At 40.6% G+C, this 20,387-nt stretch overlaps 1 protein-coding gene across 3 annotated transcripts in view; it reads right to left on the reverse strand.

The window, feature by feature from the left end:
• The window catches only part of LOC147706878 (uncharacterized), a 542,740-nt gene that overhangs the window by 252,526 nt on the left and 269,827 nt on the right, over positions 1–20,387 (reverse strand). The window contains exon 4 of one of the 3 annotated variants that reach the window (XM_086926109.1): positions 5,977–6,463. The exons of the other annotated variants lie outside the window; for them this stretch is intronic. Coding sequence (XP_086782235.1) covers positions 6,434–6,463 — 30 coding nt within the window. The 3' untranslated portion in view covers positions 5,977–6,433. Of the gene's footprint in view, positions 1–5,976; positions 6,464–20,387 lie in introns of those variants that run through there. 3 annotated transcript variants of the gene reach the window in all.

A 20,387-nucleotide genomic window follows, 5' to 3' on the forward strand; every position in this document is an offset into this window, starting at 1 on the left:
CATTTTCAAGTACCTACCGGTTGCAACCTTACCCAATGGAAATGCAATTGAAGATGTTTACATTGAGGCAAAGAAACGTTTAGAAGTTAGATTTGCTAAAGAGATAAATATTGTCATGAACCAATAACAATTTTACACCCATAGACAAGAAGATAATCAATCCATAGATGAGTTTGTGTCTAAACTTAGAGAATTATCATTAAAATGCAAATTTGGAGCAATGACAGATGAGTTAGTACGAGATCAACTCATAGTACAATGCAAATGTAAGAAGACGCAAGAACGACTTTGGGTGGCGAAGAACCCTTCCTTGAAGGACGCTATAGATATTGCTAAAGTTCTGGAACACTCAATATTGTATGCGTGAATTGAATAAAAAAGAGGGAGGTAACCCTGGAACCATCTCTTCAGTTTCCTGTGCAGACTCAGATGTGGCAGCCGTTTCCAGATCAGGAAGATTTTCTCAAAGAGGAAGGCAACAAGTTAGATCTTGCTTTAGGTGTGGGAACTCATCCCACAATGCTGACTTCCGCAAATGTCCTGCCTTAGATAAAAATTGCTTTAAATGTGGACGTAAAGGTCACTTTTCAAATATGTGTAGGAAATCATTTAAACAGCGAGTAGCAGTTATAGATGATGATAACGACAACTTAATTCAAAATGTATGCTGAACAGGTGCTACTAATGATGTTCCTTTACAGGTTGACCGGATTTTAGTTGTTGATGATCCTAGTGATCATATTGGCAGGAAAAACAGACCTAAAGCTAGCTTTAAGATCAATGATGTCTTAGTGGAGTTAATGGTTGATTGTGGTTCAATGTACACCATCATAACAAAAGATACTTATGACAATTTGTGGTCTAATGCTACATTATTGCCTAAAGATATAAATCCAGGAGGATATCAAGGTGAAACGATAGACCTTATTGGTTACATGAAGTCTGTCATTGAGTTCAAAGGCAGATCCGTTGAGGGCAAAGTCTATGTAGCAAGTGATGGTCCACCTATCTTAGGCTGGATGCATCAATTTGACTTATCAATTATTATTGATCCCGGAGCTCCAACTCAGGTTCTGGTTGTTGATGATCTGCCCTTAGAGAAGATTTTAGAAGAAAGTAAAGAAGTATTTAGAGATGAATTGGGTTCTTTCAAAGGATATGTGCACAAAATAGTGTTAAAACCCAATGTTGGGCCGATACAGCATAAAGTAAGAAGGACACCTTTAGTAGCTAGAGAAGCGGTTAAGGAAATGCTTCAAGAGATGCTCACCTCTGGGGTGATTGAACCGGTTGAAAGCTCATCTTGGGTTTCTCCGGTAGTGATTACTGAGAAATCTGATGGAAAATTTAGATTTTGCATTGACCTCAGGTCACTCAATCAGAATGTGGTAGTTGACACATTCCCACTTCCCAATATTAATGAACTGATCTTCATCACCATGGAAGGTATCTACCAATGCACCAGGATGCATTTTGGACTTTGCTCTGCGGCGAGCATCTTCCAAAGGATGATGAATGTACTTTTTAAAGGGATGAGGAATATAGTTTTCTTTCAAGATGACATTTTGATATTTGGTAACACAGTTGTCCAACACAATTATACACTCCGTGAGGCTTTGTCCAAAATGAAAGATTCTGGACTAACGCTCAGGCGTGATAAATGTAAGTTTTTAGTAGACAAAGTGGATTATTTGGGGTACGAAATTTCAGATTTGGGGGTGAAACCTAAACAGAATTTGTTAGATGCCATTAGGTTAGCTTCTGTTCCTTCAGATAAGGACAAACTAAGGTAATTCTTAGGTTTAGTAGAATACTATTCCAAGTTTGTCAAAGATTTTTCGTCTAAGACAGCGGATTTAAGATCTTTTTAGAAGAAAGGTACTAGCTTTTTATGGAGTGTTTTGAAAATATAAACAAGGATATTTGTGAGGAAGGAATTCTCACACCATTTGACACTAAATGTCAGACTGTACTCACTGTTGATGCGAGTGCCACAGGTCTAGGTGCTGTCTTAGCACAAATTCATAAAGGTCAAGAAAAGACCGTTGCGTTTGCATCAAGAACTTTAACTTGTTCAGAAAAAAATTATTCTGTTATAGAACGTGAGACCTTAGCTGCTGCTTGGGCTTGTGAATACTTTAGAACTTATTTGTGGGGATCTAAGTTCACATTAAAGTCAGATCACAAGCCTCTTGTTAGAGTATTGTTACCAGGTGGTGATGCCAAATGTTCAGCTAGGTTGGCTAGATTAGCTTCCCGTCTTCAGGAGTACTGTTATAACATAGAGTACATTCAGGGGTGGAAAAACATACAAGCAGATTGTTTGTCGAGACTGTCACTTGATTGGAAGACAGTTGATGAAGTAGTTGTTCTAAAGAAACAAAACGAAGGAGCTTTTGCTTTTGTACAGGATGTTTTAGGCATATGTGAACCTCAGGCCTTGACTAAGAGTGAGTGGACTAATGCTATGTCTACAGACAGTTCTATGGTAGAACTTAAAAAAACTAATACAAATGGGGTGTAAGAGAGAGAGCACAGTTTCACTCACCAATAGGCCATTTGTTAAGATGTTAGATGAGCTGTCAGTTTGTGAAGATACTGTGATCATGAGGGGTGATTTGTTTATTCCTCTAATTTCCTTAACCCCTTCGATGCTGATGACGAGCTCAGCTCGTCATCAGCCACGGGTGACGTGTGCGGATGACGAGCTGAGCTCGTCATGTAACGCGGTTATTTGAAAACAGCCGCACAGCGCAAAAATAACTGCAGCAGCGATGCGGTTAAGAAACGATTTGATCATGCTAGCCCATGAAGGACATTTGGGTCAAACTAGAACAAAACAAAGACTGAGAGCGAATTGGTAGTGGCTGGGTATGGGTTCGGATGTAAATGTTTGGATTACTAAGTGTGAAGCTTGTAAAGAGAGTGATAAACGTCTGAAAGTTGGTGTTCAGGCTTCCTCAGGACATATCTCAGATCCAGGTCAGCCTTGGCACACCATATGTTTGGATTTCATTGGGCCGATGAATAGCTTGAAAGAGAGTTTACGTTTTGGTATTGTGGTTGTGGATGTGCACACAAAATGGTTGATTGTTAAATTCACTAAAGATATCACAACTTCCACTACAATTAGTGCCATGAGGTACATTTGGAGAGAGGAAAGCATACCTTTGGTTCTCTTAACAGACAATGGCACACAACTGACATCGGATGAAATGCAGAAATTTCTCTCCACTTGTGGAATTAGGCATAGTCATACCTCTTTATATAACCCACAGGGTAATGGCATTGTTGAGAGCTAACCGATTAATTAAGGCTGCTATACAGATGGCAATCTCCAATGGGCAAGATGTAGAGTCAATGGTGTCAGAGATGCTGTGGGCTTATCGCTCAAGTGTGCATGGTATCACGGGTAAGTCACCATTTGAAATGATGCGTGGGAGACAACCAAACACAAAGCTTGTACCTACTTGGATGAGAGACATTGTCACAAAAAAACGTATTCCTCTTGATTCGCCTTCTGTTTCTTCTCAACAATGTTTGAACTACAAGAAGAGTCTTGATAAGAAAATTTGTCCTGGAGATTGGGTCAAAATACATTCTGGCAGACCTGGTTCCCTACTAAATTCCTTGGTCCTTATAAAGTCAAGGTTACCATACCGTATTGTGTGATATTGAATAATGGTGAGAAATGGAATTATAGAAGGGTGGCATTGTATCAGAAAGGTAATGATGATGTAAGTGTTAATGTCAAACCTAAACGTCAGGATATTCCTGCGAGTAACACTTTCTTGTCCATGTCTGATGATGACTTTATGCACAATCCTCAGAGAATTAATGTTCCTCAAAATGTGGTACAGGGGGGAGGTGATGCTCCTGCTTCTCTTCCTTTCGGTTCTCCTTTTGTACGTCAGGTAAGGGCGTACAGAAATTGTCATCCTCCAGGTTATCTGAAAGATTACATTTGCGAATAAGATGTGCATTTCCTCTATTTTTCCTTTTACTTCTGTTAGCAATATTTAATTGGCTAGCTTGTAACAATGTGTCATATTTTCTTATCTTTATTTCCTGTTTTTTCCCCTATATTTATTTATATAAGCGAAGAGGATATGTTGTGATCTTCTATGTTCATTATGGAGCGTGGAGCGCTGTGTTGGTGCATTCCACATTCCAGTTGTGTGTGGATGTTCTCGACCCTGGCAGTTGCTGTCTGACTGACCAGGGGAGAGCCACACTTTCTTTGCTCAAGATACTTTAATAAGAATAAACCTTTTATTCTTCCACTTCTACTTTGTCACGTTACTGGACTTACTCACAACAGTATAGCTAAGGTTCAACCTGCACAACCTTCACAGCATCCAATCAGCCACACCTATGCCTAGGAAACTTCATAGACCACCCTTCTTTTTTCCCCTCACGGACAGAAGTATCGTTGCACAGATCCCGAGCCCTCAGTAATAAAAAGTCTTCCTTTGAGGAGGATGCTTGCGCTGCGGTGTTATGTTTTTGTAACGCTGATGAGTCCAGCCCAGAATCCACCACAAGTTTGCCAAAGGCTTCACTTCTAAACACAGCTGGTCTTTGTGAGAAGGCCTGCTGTACAGTATGGCATTTGTGAGGTCTATCACACCGATCGAAAGGTGGATGCAATCGCCCTACCGGTAACTACATACATCTTTTAACATGTCTTCAAGCGTTTGACTATAGGATGGGTTCCCTGCCAGTGAGTGAAGTTACAATGAACAATGGCGGTCACGTTCTGTTGTGATGTTTGCTGTGTCGTTGAAGTGTTATGAGTGCAACACTTTTTGAATTGTTGGTTGGAACTGAGAACAGAAGGACATAACAGGACACCGGCAGAGCCACAGACCTGAAAGACTGAACAGAACTACAACATTAATTAACCATGTCTTTTTCCTAACAGGTGTTAAGAAATGACATGTTGGAGGTAAGAAGTATTCCTGCTTTTTTCCACTGCATGTACAGATGAGTGAGCATGGAGAGTAGGAATCCTTTTTTGCCCTGATGAAGGCCTGAGACCCCATTGGGGCACATTCATTTGCCGAAACACATTGGCACAATGATATACGAGACATTATTTCTTAACCTCATCGATGATAAATTATGTTGAACCTGCACAATGTACCTTCAAAATAAAGGAAATTCCTTAGGTTTACACAGAGGCAGTTTTAACGGTTATTTGGACTCTACGCTTGTTCAATATTAACATTTCAGAGCTTCCTCATCGTGAGGTTGAGACCGCCTTGATGGGGATACTACCCTATCAGGGCAGACTGGCTAACTAAGCAGGCCCCAATCATATGGGTGAGGCCTTTCTGTTTACTATTTGTCGATGTGACTCCCACTAGGCCTAGTGACACCATCAGCAAGCATTGGGGTGGATGCTACTACCTTATTCTTTTTGTGTTGAATGCATTTGTGAGGGTCTAAGCTTATACTGGATGCCACAGGGCATACCTCATTGGTTGTAGGTGCTAACCATCTCAAGACACAGAACTAGAACAAATAACTGAACTAAAGCTTCAGACTGCTCTGAATTGTGCGCACGCAGCCAACTTTTGCAGAACCGTCCTGGAGCCAGTCTTTGGGTGGACTCCAGTCTTTGGTCTTGGGAGCGTGTTGATGGGTGGATCATTATATAAATGCTTGGGCTGCAAGATGGGTTGTCAGTGGCTTTGTCGCTTAGAGGCAACGTGTTTTCTCCATCACCTTCATGAAACTGGAGACACCACCCCCGTCACAGCTTCCTTTTTTCTTCGTGTTTCCATGCGCTCTTCAGTCATCTGAAACCTCAACTGTTAGAGAGAAAGCCCCCCCCCCCCCTTAAGATACTTTTAGGTCCAAGAGGAGGGGGGAAGGAATCAAAACAACTAGAATTATACCTCTCTTCCGACCTATTTCATTTTAGATTAACCAGAAAGGTTCTAACTAGTCCCAGTACCCCACACATTGATTACAAAAAGCTCATTTTATTTCTTACTTTACTTGTAGCAAAATGTTCAAGCATTAAAACCTTTTTTATCTTATTATTTTCATAATTTTTTTTCAATACAGGTCAATAAAACTTTGTACAAAAATTCAAAACTCATTAACAAAATCACAAAGAATACAAACTTGTCCGCAAATCATTAATATAAATGCAGAAATACAAATATATAATCATCCCACAACATCCTCTCTTCCAAACCAAAACTTTTGTACTCATTCACTCCACAAAAGCATACTGATACATTGTCAAAACAAGAGATTCAATCTTATGAGGGGCCCCAGGTAATATTAAAGAGAGCAATACAAATAGTTTCCAACAGAAACAATTAGATGAAATTGGCTCTCCAGGGACACTCCTCAAGAGACGTATTGGTCTGGTCTATGTGCGTTTCAGTGGCTGAACCACCTTCTTCAGGACCAAGGATTAGTGAATCTCTAGACGAGCAGGGTAGGTCTGTGGGTAATGAAAAGACAAGTATATATTGAGGGTATTGGCATAGAATCATTTTTTATTTAGTTCATAGTTAACTATGCTCTATATTCACACAGATTGCTAAAAAGGACAGTGTGCCAATTTGCAAATCGTAATAGAGGAAAAACCTCTCAGGTGCGTTGTGTGGTGCTATAGATAAAGTGTAGATAGCAAGAAACCCATTGTGCATACAAATAAAGTAACTAGTGTGCAAATAGATTAGCCTGTAGTCATCCATTACCATGATACAAGGTGATAGTAGGAAAGGACCATGAAGTTCCACAACCAGATACTAAGAAACAGCAGAGAGACAATACCTTATGCAGTGAAACTTTTTGTAGCGACCTAGTAATACCTTAAAAAAAAATTGTTGAAACTTCACATCTACGTCATTGACCTGATTGCGAATAAAACTGATGACTGCTGGCAAGAGACCAGCAGAGTCCATAAACGTGGAGAATTATTAAAAAACGTTGGAGACCCTCATGGAGTCCAAGGAGGCCATTTGTTTATACTGCATATTGCTTTTGATGAGACTACTAGGATTTACCCTGTATAGAGCAAGTGATGGAGCGAGGTGGCAAAAACAAAATTGTGTACCCCTCGTAAAATCAATGTTCCATAACGTTAACATTTTACTAATGGTGTGATGTGGTGAAATAATCAACCATAGTATAAGCTGCATATATGAAAACACGTGGGAATACTAATTTTGCCCGCATGAAGCAATATAATGAACTAATAGGTGTTGTAATTGTGATGTGAACTAATGCATAGCTTAAACATAAATAAACGCGGTTTAAATGTGCTTATTGTATATGTTTTGTGCCAGAAAGTTGTCGGATATGTGAGTATAAAGTGCATTTATGTGGCTTACCTGCTAGGTAATAACTAATGGGGAAACATTAGTATGGTGAGAGGTAAACAAAAGGGCTTTAGTTCTATATTTAACATAAATTTGTGTTTGTTTCTACGATAGTTCCAAAAGGTGGCCTCTGAGGCCTACCAAGAAAATGGCCGCTCTGATGAACTGCGAGCGAATGTTAGATTGCTCATGTGCATTCAAAGCCTGAAAGCGAGAATGAATTGCCTGTGCTCGGATGGGAGGTTCAAGGCTACCTTTCCCTGGAAGCCAGGATGGTTGCCAAAACATGGACAGTCGAGTGTTCAAAACGTGGGAAAGCAGTGCAATGTTGCGAGTCAAGGAAGTGACCCGGCCAAAGACTGTCCTAAACAAAGCAGCATTATGATTTTTGCTGATTCACTGTGAATATGAATGTTGTAATGGTGAGGAGATGCTCACCCACCCCAAATTGTCCAATCAGAACCTGAATTGGTGACGTTCGATACTTTTTAGATAGATTAAGTTAGGAAATTAGTGTATAAAAACCCCTGATTTTGCTTAGAGGGGGTCGCTCTTTCGATTTCCAGGCGAAGTGCTGCCGGATTTCAGATCGAATCTTGGATGTAAGGACTCTTTACTTTATTACTTGTTTTCTTTGCAGGACTGAAAGTATAAGATGAGAGATTAGTTAGGGATGTTAGGATAGTATGAGTTGGGAACTGTTTGTCTTTTGCTAAACTTTATACTGATTTCTGAAATAAATGTCTATTTCCGAGCTTAAAAATTAAATGATCATTTTTGAAATAAAGTTGAAGATTTTACTGAATAAAGAATTAATAAATGCCTAAATGTCAGACATATTAAAAGTTTGCTTTGAATAAAAATTAGATAAATGGAGAATTAAAGCTGGTCTTGCATTTTCCTACACCTGATTTTCTTTCTAGCAGATCCATTGCCACTATGGTGGTGCGTCGGATTAAAATGGTATTTAATGAAACCATGGTAAATGGTTTTTAAACTATAGGTGTAAATAATAAATAGTTAATTAGATCTAGAAACCCTGCCAATGTTATGGTGGGACTCTTGGTTCTTTCACCAAATCCCTGAAGTCGAGTTAAATGAACAGAGAAAGTGTGCAGTGTAATGGGCCCCACTGTTGAATGAATGTGTGTTCTGAGGATTCAGGAAAATGGCAATGTTAATTTAGGATTTATTTTTGGAGTCCCGCTGTAGCAGTTATTACTTGGTAGCAGAGTAATGGTTGCTAAGGAATTCAGCTAGGATTATGTATAAAACATTATATAGAGTTTAAATGTACAGAATTATGAACTAACATCTGTTGAGTTTGTATTACGTTACATGTAGTTCAGAGAAAGCTTCCAAGTCTTTTGTGAAGCTAGTGCCTCTGCAGGCAGAGGAAGTGTGGCAAGTAAAGTCGCACAGTGCATTGGTCTGTTTCAAGAAGTAGTATCGCCGTATACTGCGGTGGTATAGTCGTATATCACTGTTTAGGGACATTAGGTGTGAAAGGATAAATGTATAGTGAGGACAGTCTATGAAATCTTAGCCTTCAAGTATAGGGATCATTGCGTATCCAGACTAAAACTTATTGCTTATTGCTGGGAGAGTAGTGGGACTCAACCCTAGCTTGATAGAAGGGTAAAGGAGTTGCGCCTACTTTACTGACGAAAGAGGAATTCTGTGGTGGGCTAGTGGTAAATTCTGCCTACTGGAGATACAGAGTTCATGTATATATGAATAGGGATTTCCGTATGAACGCGTGTAAATGAAATTGATATATGCGTTCAAGTGAAACTCTGGGATTGTCTCTAAGGAGGTGAAAAAGATCTCTGTATGTGCTTTCCTGGAGAAACAAGTTCGTTATTGCCTGATAGAAGGGTAAGGTACAGGGTAGTACTACTTTATTGACGAGTCTAAAATTCTGTGGATAAAAAGCATGGTCTACTCCAGTTATAGAATACTTGTGTGATTGAAAAAATTCTATCACTTTATTAGCGAAACAGGCAAATGGTATTGTTTTCTGTAAGTTACTAACTGATTTTGTAAAATATCTTGTAAATACGGCTTCTTGAAAAATCCCTGTAAGGGAGGGGTCAGTCGGCACTGCAGAAGCCTTAAAGCTGGTGACGTCAAAACTGTTGCGCTGGGATTGGTCCTCGTGACCAAGACAAAGTAGGAGCTGATAGATTCATCACGGAAAAGCAGCAAAAGTGATTGGTTAAGCACTAAGAAGACGTATCTTGTTCTAATTGGTACGCTAGTGTAAACCGCACTGCGATAGGTTGGTGATACGAAGCAGCAAACAGGGGAGTGCGCGATCTTTTGAAAGACAGAGGATTGCTGGAAAAATTTCTTACTATTACGAAGAGGAAAAGAAGAAACCTTCATGGTTTAAGAAATTAAAGAATGTATTTTCAAAAGACAAAGAAATTGTGACTAGAGAGGGAAAATTCCTTCCTCCACCGAAAACGCCCGCTTCTTACATGTCGTCAAAATATGGTTATCATACATGCATTTGGTTAGATAATTGGTTATACGCAGGATGATGGTGTGTTAGCTTTTCCTGAAGGAGGATCGTTTGATTTGGCAGTTTGATGAAACTTGAGCCGAGACCTAGACCAACTTAGTTTGAAGCTTTGGTTGAATGGGAGGATGAGATGCATGAACTAGAGAGTGAAAGGCTATGTAGGCATATCAGACAGAAAGGTAGAGGTCGAAATTTATGGGGTGAAACACATGAGAGCAGAATGCGTAGATGGAGAGACAGTAATATGTTCGATGGTATGTATCCAGTTAGATTAGTAGGTGAATATGAAGGACGGAAATGCACAGAAAAGAAAAAGAATGTGGAGGTAGCGAACCAAAGTTATGGTGATTGGGAATCAGAAGATGTTGTATTAGAAGAAATATTAAATAGGAGACCGCCACCATATCAGCCAAGTTCTTTATGGACAACTCCGAATGCTCCAATAGCAGATGAAAGAATGAATGAAACCCCAAGACAATATTCAAGTTTAAAAGATGTACCAGATAGAGTAGAAGCCAGATAAATTCCAAGTACTCCAGCTGTAGAAGCTAGAATTTCAGGTATTCCTGTACAAGTAAATGATTCACACAAAACTGTGCGAAGTAATGGAACTCGAAGTGATGTGCAACCAGATATTTCTGAGTATGAACGATCTGCACATGAACTGATTCAGATCCTTACTAAAAATATGGAAGCAGTAACTGTCCCTGTAACAATCGGACCTGTAATACCAGTGTTTGAAAATCAGAGAATAAAAGAGCCAAGCTTGGCAATTCCGTTACAACAAAGTTTACAGAAAGTAAAAGAAAATATTTATCCAGATTTATTTGAAATAAGACTGAATATTAATGTGAATCCACCTGAATTAACTTTTAATTAGAGTCCATCTAACAGATACCCGATTGGTGCAGAATCTGATTCTACAACACCAGAGAAAAGTGTAGATAAAATAGATTTAACGCAAACACCTGTAGGACCATCAGAAAAATAATTGAGTGACTGGATTAAAACTGAAAGATCAGGAATCAAAAAGTGCTGGATGTGGCAAAACTAAAAGTAGATATGGAAGAATTAATTATTGGAACAATTGGAACAGATAGACTAAAAACATACCAGGATGATGAACTTATGTTTGTGTGTAAAAGCATAACATGGAAGGCTAAAACTGTGTATGATCAGTTGGGAGAATTGGCAAGTGAATTTGGAGTGGAGTTTTCAAAATTTAAATCTTTGCAGAAATCATATAGAGTGGATTTTGCAGAAAAAGACATTGAGAATATGAATACTGCTGGGAGGTAAGCACAAATAAAATAATTGATTGTGCTGCTGCGGAAATGGGGAGATGTGAGCAAATGTAGAATCAAGTGAGCAAAGAAGAGAAGAAAATAATGATAAAACCACATTAGCTTTTCCAATCAGGGAAAAAGAGGCAGTGGTAACTGAGTTCCCCATGAGAGAGATAGCAGGAGGAGGATATGTACATGTACCTTGGAGTAGACAAGACATATTGTCATTCACGAATGATTTCCCCAGGTTGAGAGAGAAACCAGTAGAATGGTATCGACAGGTAGACAGATTTGTAAAAGTGTCAAGTTTTATGGATTGATTTGGATGGATTGTTTGACATAGTGGTGCCAGCAGATTTATGGACAGAATGTAAAATAGCTATAGATTGGCCAAGAGAGGAATTTGCTAGAGACAAAGTAACAGGAGCTCCATCACCAGATGTAATGCGAAAATATGAACAAGTGATAGTATGGCTGAAAAACAAGATACCTCCAAAAGAAACAGATTGGGTAAAAATAGACAGGACCAAACAAGAGCCAAAAGAATCTTATGAAAGATTGCGGTTAGTCTTTAAAAAGTATAGCGGTTATGAGGAACTAAATGAGAAAGATATGAGCCATTTCATATACAGATTTGTGTATGGATTGAGACCAGAGATTGGAGATATGATACAACAACACAATAGGTTGGCAGTCGGCTACTGTGGATGAAGTTTTGAGAAAGGCGAAATATTGCAGTGAAGAAATGGATGCAAAACAGAAAAAGCTGAAAGGAAAAGCTATGTGGGCACAAGTAAAGGTAGCGGAACAACAAGTGGCGCAAATGGAAAATAAGAATGCAGGGAATCAAGGAAATTTCAAGGGTAAACCTAAGTTAGTGGGAAATATTGATGAATTGAAGAAGAAGTTCCTATGTTTTAATTGTGGCATGTTAGGGCATTGGAAGAAAGAGTGTAAATGTCCGCCGAGAGTTAACGTGGAAAATAATTTGTTAAATTCGCAGGTGCAGTTTGAGGTAAATCAACAACAGCAACAGCAGCAGATAGCAAATCAGCAAAGTCAGGTGCCACAACCGCCACTGCCAAACAGTGTAAACCAGCAGAGGTACAGTGCAGAGACAGGATTCAGCGGAGATGAACAGGTAAAAAGACCGCAAAGAGAGAATGCACGTCCTCCGTATTGGTTACAAGAAGAAGGTGGCAGTGAGTCGGATGAAAGTCTATGACGGTGCCTGAGAGAGGAAGAAGAGTGTGTGCTTGTAGCCACTCTTGAGGTAGATCAGTCTGGTCCATTTGTGAACGGAAAGGTGAATGATGTGGAGATAACTTTCCTAGTGGACACTGGTGCTACCCGTTCTACTGTCAGATCAGTGGAAATTCAAAATCTTCCTCTCTCGGGAGAGAGCATCCAAGTTGTAGGTGTAGCTAATAGACAGATACAAACTCCTCTGACAGAACCAGTTGAAATAGAAATTGGTACTTTCAAAGACATGCATCGATTTGTGGTGTGTGATAGTAGTCCTGTTAATTTGTTAGGAAGGGATATTTTGTGCAAGATGAACTTTGCCATATATTGTTCACCAGATGGCATAGAATTGCAAACTCCAGATGAAATAGCTTGTATAAAATGAAAATGCTCATGATTGAGGCAGAGCAGAGTAAGATGTTTCCTGTTTTTGACCGAGAAAAAATTCCTGTTGAACTGAAAGAAGTAGTGAAAGAAGAAGTATGGGATTTCACTAGAAAGGATATAGGATTGATGAAAGGTGTTAATCCTGTAAGAGTCACAATAAAGGAAGGTGCAAGCTACCCAAATATTCCTCAATATAAGATGACTGCAGAAATAATTGAAGGAATAACTCCAGTGATTGACAAAATGATTGAGCAGGGAATTTTGAGAGAAATAGAAAGCAGCCCCTGTAATTCACCAATCATGGGATTGAACAAGCCCAACAGAACATTTAGAATTATACAGGACCTTAGAAAGGTTAATAAAATTGTTGTCCCATGTTGCCCGATTGTTCCAAATCCAGCAGTAATTTTGTACCAAATTCCCCATGATGCAGAGTGGTACACTGATTGACCTGTGCAATGCATTCTTTACTGTTCCATTGAATTCAGAAAGTCAACCAATTTTTGCCTTCAGATTTCAGAACCGTATCCTAGCATGGTGTAGAATTCCACAAGGGTACACTGAGTCGATCTATTTTTAATCCGCTGCTAAAGAAATCATTAGAAAGTCTGAGCATGCCTGGAGAATCTGTGTTGGTCCAATACATTGATGATCTTTTGATTGCATCGAAAACTAAGGATGCATGTGTAACTGGCACAGTAGCATTGTTGAATCATTTGGAAGAGGAGGGACATAAAGTGTCTCCATCAAAATTGCAGTTTTGTCAGACAGAAGTACAATATTTAGATCACAAGATTGCCAAAGGAATCAGACAAGTCACAATAGAAAGAATAAAAATGATACAAGAAATGCAGCCACCTAAAACTCAAAGACCAGTGAGAATGTTCTTGGGAATGGTAGGTTATTGTAGACAGTGGATTAGTGGATTTTCATTGATTGCAAAACCATTGCAGAGACTGACAAAAGCAGACATCAGAGACCCTATAGTTTTGACCAAAACAGAAATGGAAGCTTTTGAACAGCTGAAAACAAAACTGTGTGAAGCACCAGCTTTAGGAATGAGGGTGTATGTACCTCATTCTGTGGAGATTCTTCTCACTAGAGCCAAGACACAGTACATGACCAACAGCAGAATGACTCGATATGAAAAAGTAATTTTGGGAGCTGAAAATGTGACAATTACCAGATGTGTAAATGTTAATCATTCCACATTACTACCTGACAATATTGAAGCAGAAGTGAAAGGTGAGCTTGATCACAAAAAACCTAGACCTGATATCAGGGACAAACCTTTACCTGAATCAGATTTTGTGATGTTTGTGGATGGATCATGCCTGAGAACAGAGAGTCAAAGAAGAAGGGTGGCTGGGCCCGAGGGGAAGGAGGGTAGGCAGGGCCACACAATATGAAACAGAAGTATTTGCCTATGCCTCCATGCTATTTCGAAGTACACACTGGTTTATGTACAAGTAAACCACACACTGTTAGTTTACAAAAAACAATTTATGTTTTTCAATTTTGTACTTAGTTTACAGAAACAATTCGCAAAAAAGAGTCAGAACTAAGACCACTATCAACCGCACGTCTTAGCCATGCAAAATTACAAAACATTTACTGTACATGTGAACAAAACCCAAACATATGATGAATAAATAAGAAAACAGTGATTTTAAACATTTAGAACATTAACATGAATACATGGACCATACAATCTTGTGCATTACTGAAAAAAGGTGCTTTCACAAACACTTTGAAACACAGGGAGAAGGTAAAACACAACTTTCTATGCAATTACACTCCCAAGTCCTGAGCCCGAACTAATCAACTATTTATCAGGAACATTGCCAGTGTCAGCAAAAAATAACAATGACCAACTGGCCAAACACAACAAAAGGGGATGCCGACGCGTTTCGAATCCTGATTAGCGACTTGCAGAATTCTCGTCAGGGCAGACTGAATCTAGTCCATGGGAACTGTTAAAACGAAAAACAAAAAGGGTATTTACTATCTAGCAGATCCTCTTCCCACTACTCTCCGAACAGTGAGTTTATAAAATTCATACCTTGTGTAAATCCTGCCCACTGTTAATCCTGTTAAAGTGGGAATGTCGTCTATGCACTGGTGGCCTACGCTGCAACAGAGTAATAGGGGGGTAAGTGCCTTCGCAGGTCCACGGGGGGTGAGAAATTGCTTAAAACAAGAGGTTTCTAATGCTCATTTACCTGTCTTAAACCTGGACGTTAAGCCACGTCTTCGCCACGTGTGGTGAAGTTCTTATGTTTTCCTGAAATAAGGTAACAAGATACGACTTAGAACCCTGCTCGCTCAATGCCACGCTAGTTGCGTGTACATTATGAGACTAAAAAACATTTGCACTTACTTAAACACCGATCTGCGGTGGCCTTAATGGGGGTTCCGTTTTCAGGGCTGCTTGTCTCCGCACTGGGAGCAGTTAGAACAGTTTTTCTGTAAGGGTGAGGAAGGGGGATTGTATTACCGCGTTGTCGCTTCAATGCTTTAAATGTAATCAATGGCAACAACAGCGCTAATCGCGTGTGGGTGATTTTCAGAAAAAGGACTTACATAGACACCGGTCCGCGGTGCCCTTAGTGGGGGTTCCAATTTTAAGTCCGTATTTCACCACATCGAAGCCAGTAACTGTGGGGTAGGAAGGAGGGAAACTTGTTACCGCGTTGTTCTTTCTTAAAACCATTATGTGGCAATTTTAAAATGACCACTCCCGTGCTTACCGCAAATTATGTAGAAAATCGCCGATCAGTGCACTCGCTCCACCACGACAAACCTAGGGGTATGAGTGTCCCTGGGCGTCGCCGGTCTTGAGGCTCAAAACATATGGTTGCAAAGGGAGCCAATCAGACTGCTGGCCAGGCACTGATGTATTATGGGACATGTAGTCTCAAGAAAATTTCAGAAGTTTACAAGTCCGTTCTGGTGCATTATGGGACTTGTAGTGGCCGCCAACGGGCGAGAAGTATTTTATGCCCTATTTATTTCGCTGAGGCTGTTTAGACCCTTATTAACGCTGTCAAATTTTAGAATTAAGTACGCTTCCTTGCGCAACAGCATCGTCTCCACATCTTGGAAGTGTTTGGGGTCAATCCATGCCAGTGTGGTCCATTTAAAGTCATTCTCAGAGTGGCCATGAGACATAAAATGGTCCACCATTGGTGCAGTCTGGACTTTTTTCTTAAGCCGGGAGCGATGTTGGGTAATCCGGACATTAATGGGATGATTTGTTTTGCCTATATATACTCTGCTACATGGGCAAACCACCGCATAGACGACATTCCGAGTCTTACAATTCGTGAAGCAGTCATGCTTCCATCTAATGCCATTATGTACAAAAGTGTCACCCTCTATGGTGCTTGAACATGAAACACAATTGCCACATTTGTGGTGTCCACATATGGGTTTCAATTTCCACTGAGTGACGAGGTCGCTTTTAGGTGCTGTGATATGACTATCTGCTTTGATGAGGTGTTGCCCTATACTTCTGTTCTTGCGCATAGCGAAGATAGGCTTAGAAAGGGGGTGCTCCAAAGTCTCAAGGAGATGCCAGTTGTTTCAAATTATATTTTTGAATTGATTCGTGTGTTGGCCAAATGTGGTCACACAAACCAATTGATCCAGGTCTTTCTTTTCTTTCTTTTCAAGGAGTGTATCTCTCGGGGTGAATTTGGCCCTGTTTTTCGAGTGCTTAAGCAATTTTTTTGGGTAACCCCTCTCTGCCATCTCACTGCAGAATCTATTTGCATGGGAGTCAAAATCACAAAGATTAGTACAATTTCGCCGTATCCTCAGCAATTGCCCAAAAGGCAAATTGTTTTTCAGAGATTGGGGATGCGAACTGCTATAGTGCAGGATGGTATTCCGGTCAGTTTCCTTCTTGTGCAAGGAGGTAATCAACTTACCCTCGCGGGAGCCTACAGTGACGTCCAGGAAAGTCATTTCTTTTGGACTGTAGTTAAGAGTGAATTGAATGTCTGGATGCCTGGAGTTCAACCATAAATGGAACTGCTCGAGGTCCGCCTGGCTCCCCTGCCACAGGAGCCAGACGTCATCGATATATCTAAGCCACTGAGTGATGTGTCCAGAAAAGGGATTGTCATTATGGACAAATCGCTCCTCATATTGTGCCATGTACAGCACGGCCAACTCCGGTGCATAGGGACAACCCATGGCTGTCCCTTTGACTTGAACAAAAAAACAATTTTCGAACTTGAAATAATTACTACGAAGAGTGATCTCAGCTAGTGCCACAATGAAGTTGGTGGGCACCCGGTGTGGTCTGTCCCTTTGTTCTAAATACAATTCAATGACCTCTAGCGCCTCGTCTTGCGGTATTTGTGTATAGAGCGAAGCCACATCTAGAGTCACCATCAGCTCGGTCTGGTCATTGAATGCACGTCCCTCAATTTGTTTAATGAAGGCTGTTGTGTCACCGAGATGCGATCGGACTTTTGCAATACATGGTTTTAGAAAGAAATCAATGTATTTTGATAATGGTTCAAGCACCGAATCGCAACCCGAGACGATGGGTCTGCCCGGGGGTACCCTTTCGTTCTTATGAATCTTCGGTAAGAAGTATAGAATCGGAGTTCGAGGCAATTTTTTATTCAGGAATTCATACTCTTTGGGTCCTAGAAAACCTGTCTCGAGACCCTCCTTGGTGATTCTGGATATTTTGTCCTGGATTGCATGGACAGGGTCTTCCTTTGAGGGTCTATACCATTCCCTATTGTTGACATGTGTTTGCCCTTCGGCAAGGTACATGGGCCGTGGCCAAAGGACCACCGCCCCGCCCTTATCGGCTTGTTTTATCACTATTGAAGTGTCAGATTTCAGATCACCAATTGCTTGTTGTATACCCTTGCCGATGTTGTTCTTTACGAAGCCAGTTTTCTTCTCAAGTTTAGTAAGGGAAGAGAGTACAGCTTGCTCAAAGGCTATGACCTGTTTGGGAATGTTCATAGTAGGAGTGAAACGTGATTTCACCCTAAGTCCAGTAGTTTCCTGTGCGGACGTCATTTCGGCTCCAGCGAAGAAAGTTTTTAACCTTATCTTGCGGCAAAAGTCAAGTGCTTCTAATTTTAGTTTAGTGAAATCCGTTCTTTTTGTTGGAACGAATTTGAGACCAAGATTAAGAAGCATTTTTTCCTCCCTGGACAATTCCTTGTCAGATAGGTTCACTATGGTAGACAAATTTAGTTGTTGTTGTAGTTTTTGTTGCGTGTTCGCATTTGCCAAGGTTGTTTGAAACGAGGTCGCAATTGGCCGCCCCTGGATAAAAAAGGAGCCGACCCACGAGTGGCGCCTCGTTTATTAAAAGTAGACTGTCTGGAGTCTGGGGAAGAGTCGGAAGAAGTGGTGTCTGAGAAAGTCAAGAATCTATTTTTCGATCTGCCCTGGAAAGAATTTAGGGCCCCCCGTGACTCTCCAGAGGTGTAAAAATCCTCTTTTAAGAAGGGGTAAACCCGTTCCAGCTGGAAGGATTTAGAGTCTTTGTCAAATTGGGCTGCTTTCGTATTTAATGAGTAATCTTTGAACGTGGCGATCTCCTTTTCAATTTTGTCAAGGAGTGCCTTAGCTTCAGACGTAGTCTGGTTATCATTAATTGTTTTGATCAACTCATCAATTTCCTTCTCTTCCTGACTGCAAATGCGTTGGGCGGTTTCAATGGTATGCACCATTAAATCCCTGCTGCACTTTGTATTAATTTGACTGAACCCTTTCTTGTACTCTGTATCTTCAATGAAAATCACGGGAATGTTCTTAACCTGGAGGCCCCAAGGGATGGTGCCCGCTTTTAAATGCCTTAGTAGGAAGTGGCCGTGAAGTTCTGTTAGAATATGCTTCTTTTGAAGCCTGATGAGTTTATCCGCCTCGTTTTGCTGTTTTGCTGAGGCGCTCAAGGTGATTGAAGAGAATGGTGAGGATGCTATTAATTGATCAATATGGCTTTCCGTGAAGGACAGCGTGTCTTTGTCTGCCATAATCAGCAAGAGTGGACACTCTTGCGAAGCAATGAATGCTACCAAAGTTTAAAGACACTTACTAAGTGTCGTTCCCAAGCCACTCGGGCAGTTGCCCGCTCAAATAATCAAAGAAGAAGGGTGGCTGGGCCCGAGGGGAAGGAGGGTAGGCAGGGCCACACAATATGAAACAGAAGTATTTGCCTATGCCTCCATGCTATTTCGAAGTACACACTGGTTTATGTACAAGTAAACCACACACTGTTAGTTTACAAAAAACAATTTATGTTTTTCAATTTTGTACTTAGTTTACAGAAACAATTCGCAAAAAAGAGTCAGAACTAAGACCACTATCAACCGCACGTCTTAGCCATGCAAAATTACAAAACATTTACTGTACATGTGAACAAAACCCAAACATATGATGAATAAATAAGAAAACAGTGATTTTAAACATTTAGAACATTAACATGAATACATGGACCATACAATCTTGTGCATTACTGAAAAAAGGTGCTTTCACAAACACTTTGAAACACAGGGAGAAGGTAAAACACAACTTTCTATGCAATTACACTCCCAAGTCCTGAGCCCGAACTAATCAACTATTTATCAGGAACATTGCCAGTGTCAGCAAAAAATAACAATGACCAACTGGCCAAACACAACAAAAGGGGATGCCGACGCGTTTCGAATCCTGATTAGCGACTTGCAGAATTCTCGTCAGGGCAGACTGAATCTAGTCCATGGGAACTGTTAAAACGAAAAACAAAAAGGGTATTTACTATCTAGCAGATCCTCTACCCACTACTCTCCGAACAGTGAGTTTATAAAATTCATACCTTGTGTAAATCCTGCCCACTGTTAATCCTGTTAAAGTGGGAATGTCGTCTATGCACTGGTGGCCTACGCTGCAACAGAGTAATAGGGGGGTAAGTGCCTTCGCAGGTCCACGGGGGGTGAGAAATTGCTTAAAACAAGAGGTTTCTAATGCTCATTTACCTGTCTTAAACCTGGACGTTAAGCCACGTCTTCGCCACGTGTGGTGAAGTTCTTATGTTTTCCTGAAATAAGGTAACAAGATACGACTTAGAACCCTGCTCGCTCAATGCCACGCTAGTTGCGTGTACATTATGAGACTAAAAAACATTTGCACTTACTTAAACACCGATCTGCGGTGGCCTTAATGGGGGTTCCGTTTTCAGGGCTGCTTGTCTCCGCACTGGGAGCAGTTAGAACAGTTTTTCTGTAAGGGTGAGGAAGGGGGATTGTATTACCGCGTTGTCGCTTCAATGCTTTAAATGTAATCAATGGCAACAACAGCGCTAATCGCGTGTGGGTGATTTTCAGAAAAAGGACTTCCATAGACACCGGTCCGCGGTGCCCTTAGTGGGGGTTCCAATTTTAAGTCCGTATTTCACCACATCGAAGCCAGTAACTGTGGGGTAGGAAGGAGGGAAACTTGTTACCGCGTTGTTTTTTCTTAAAACCATTATGTGGCAATTTTAAAATGACCACTCCCGTGCTTACCGCAAATTATGTAGAAAATCGCCGATCAGTGCACTCGCTCCACCACGACAAACCTAGGGGTATGAGTGTCCCT

Source organism: Lissotriton vulgaris, chromosome 6, assembly GCF_964263255.1.
Source record: "Lissotriton vulgaris chromosome 6, aLisVul1.2, whole genome shotgun sequence".
In the NCBI taxonomy this organism is placed as follows: Eukaryota; Metazoa; Chordata; class Amphibia; order Caudata; family Salamandridae; genus Lissotriton; species Lissotriton vulgaris.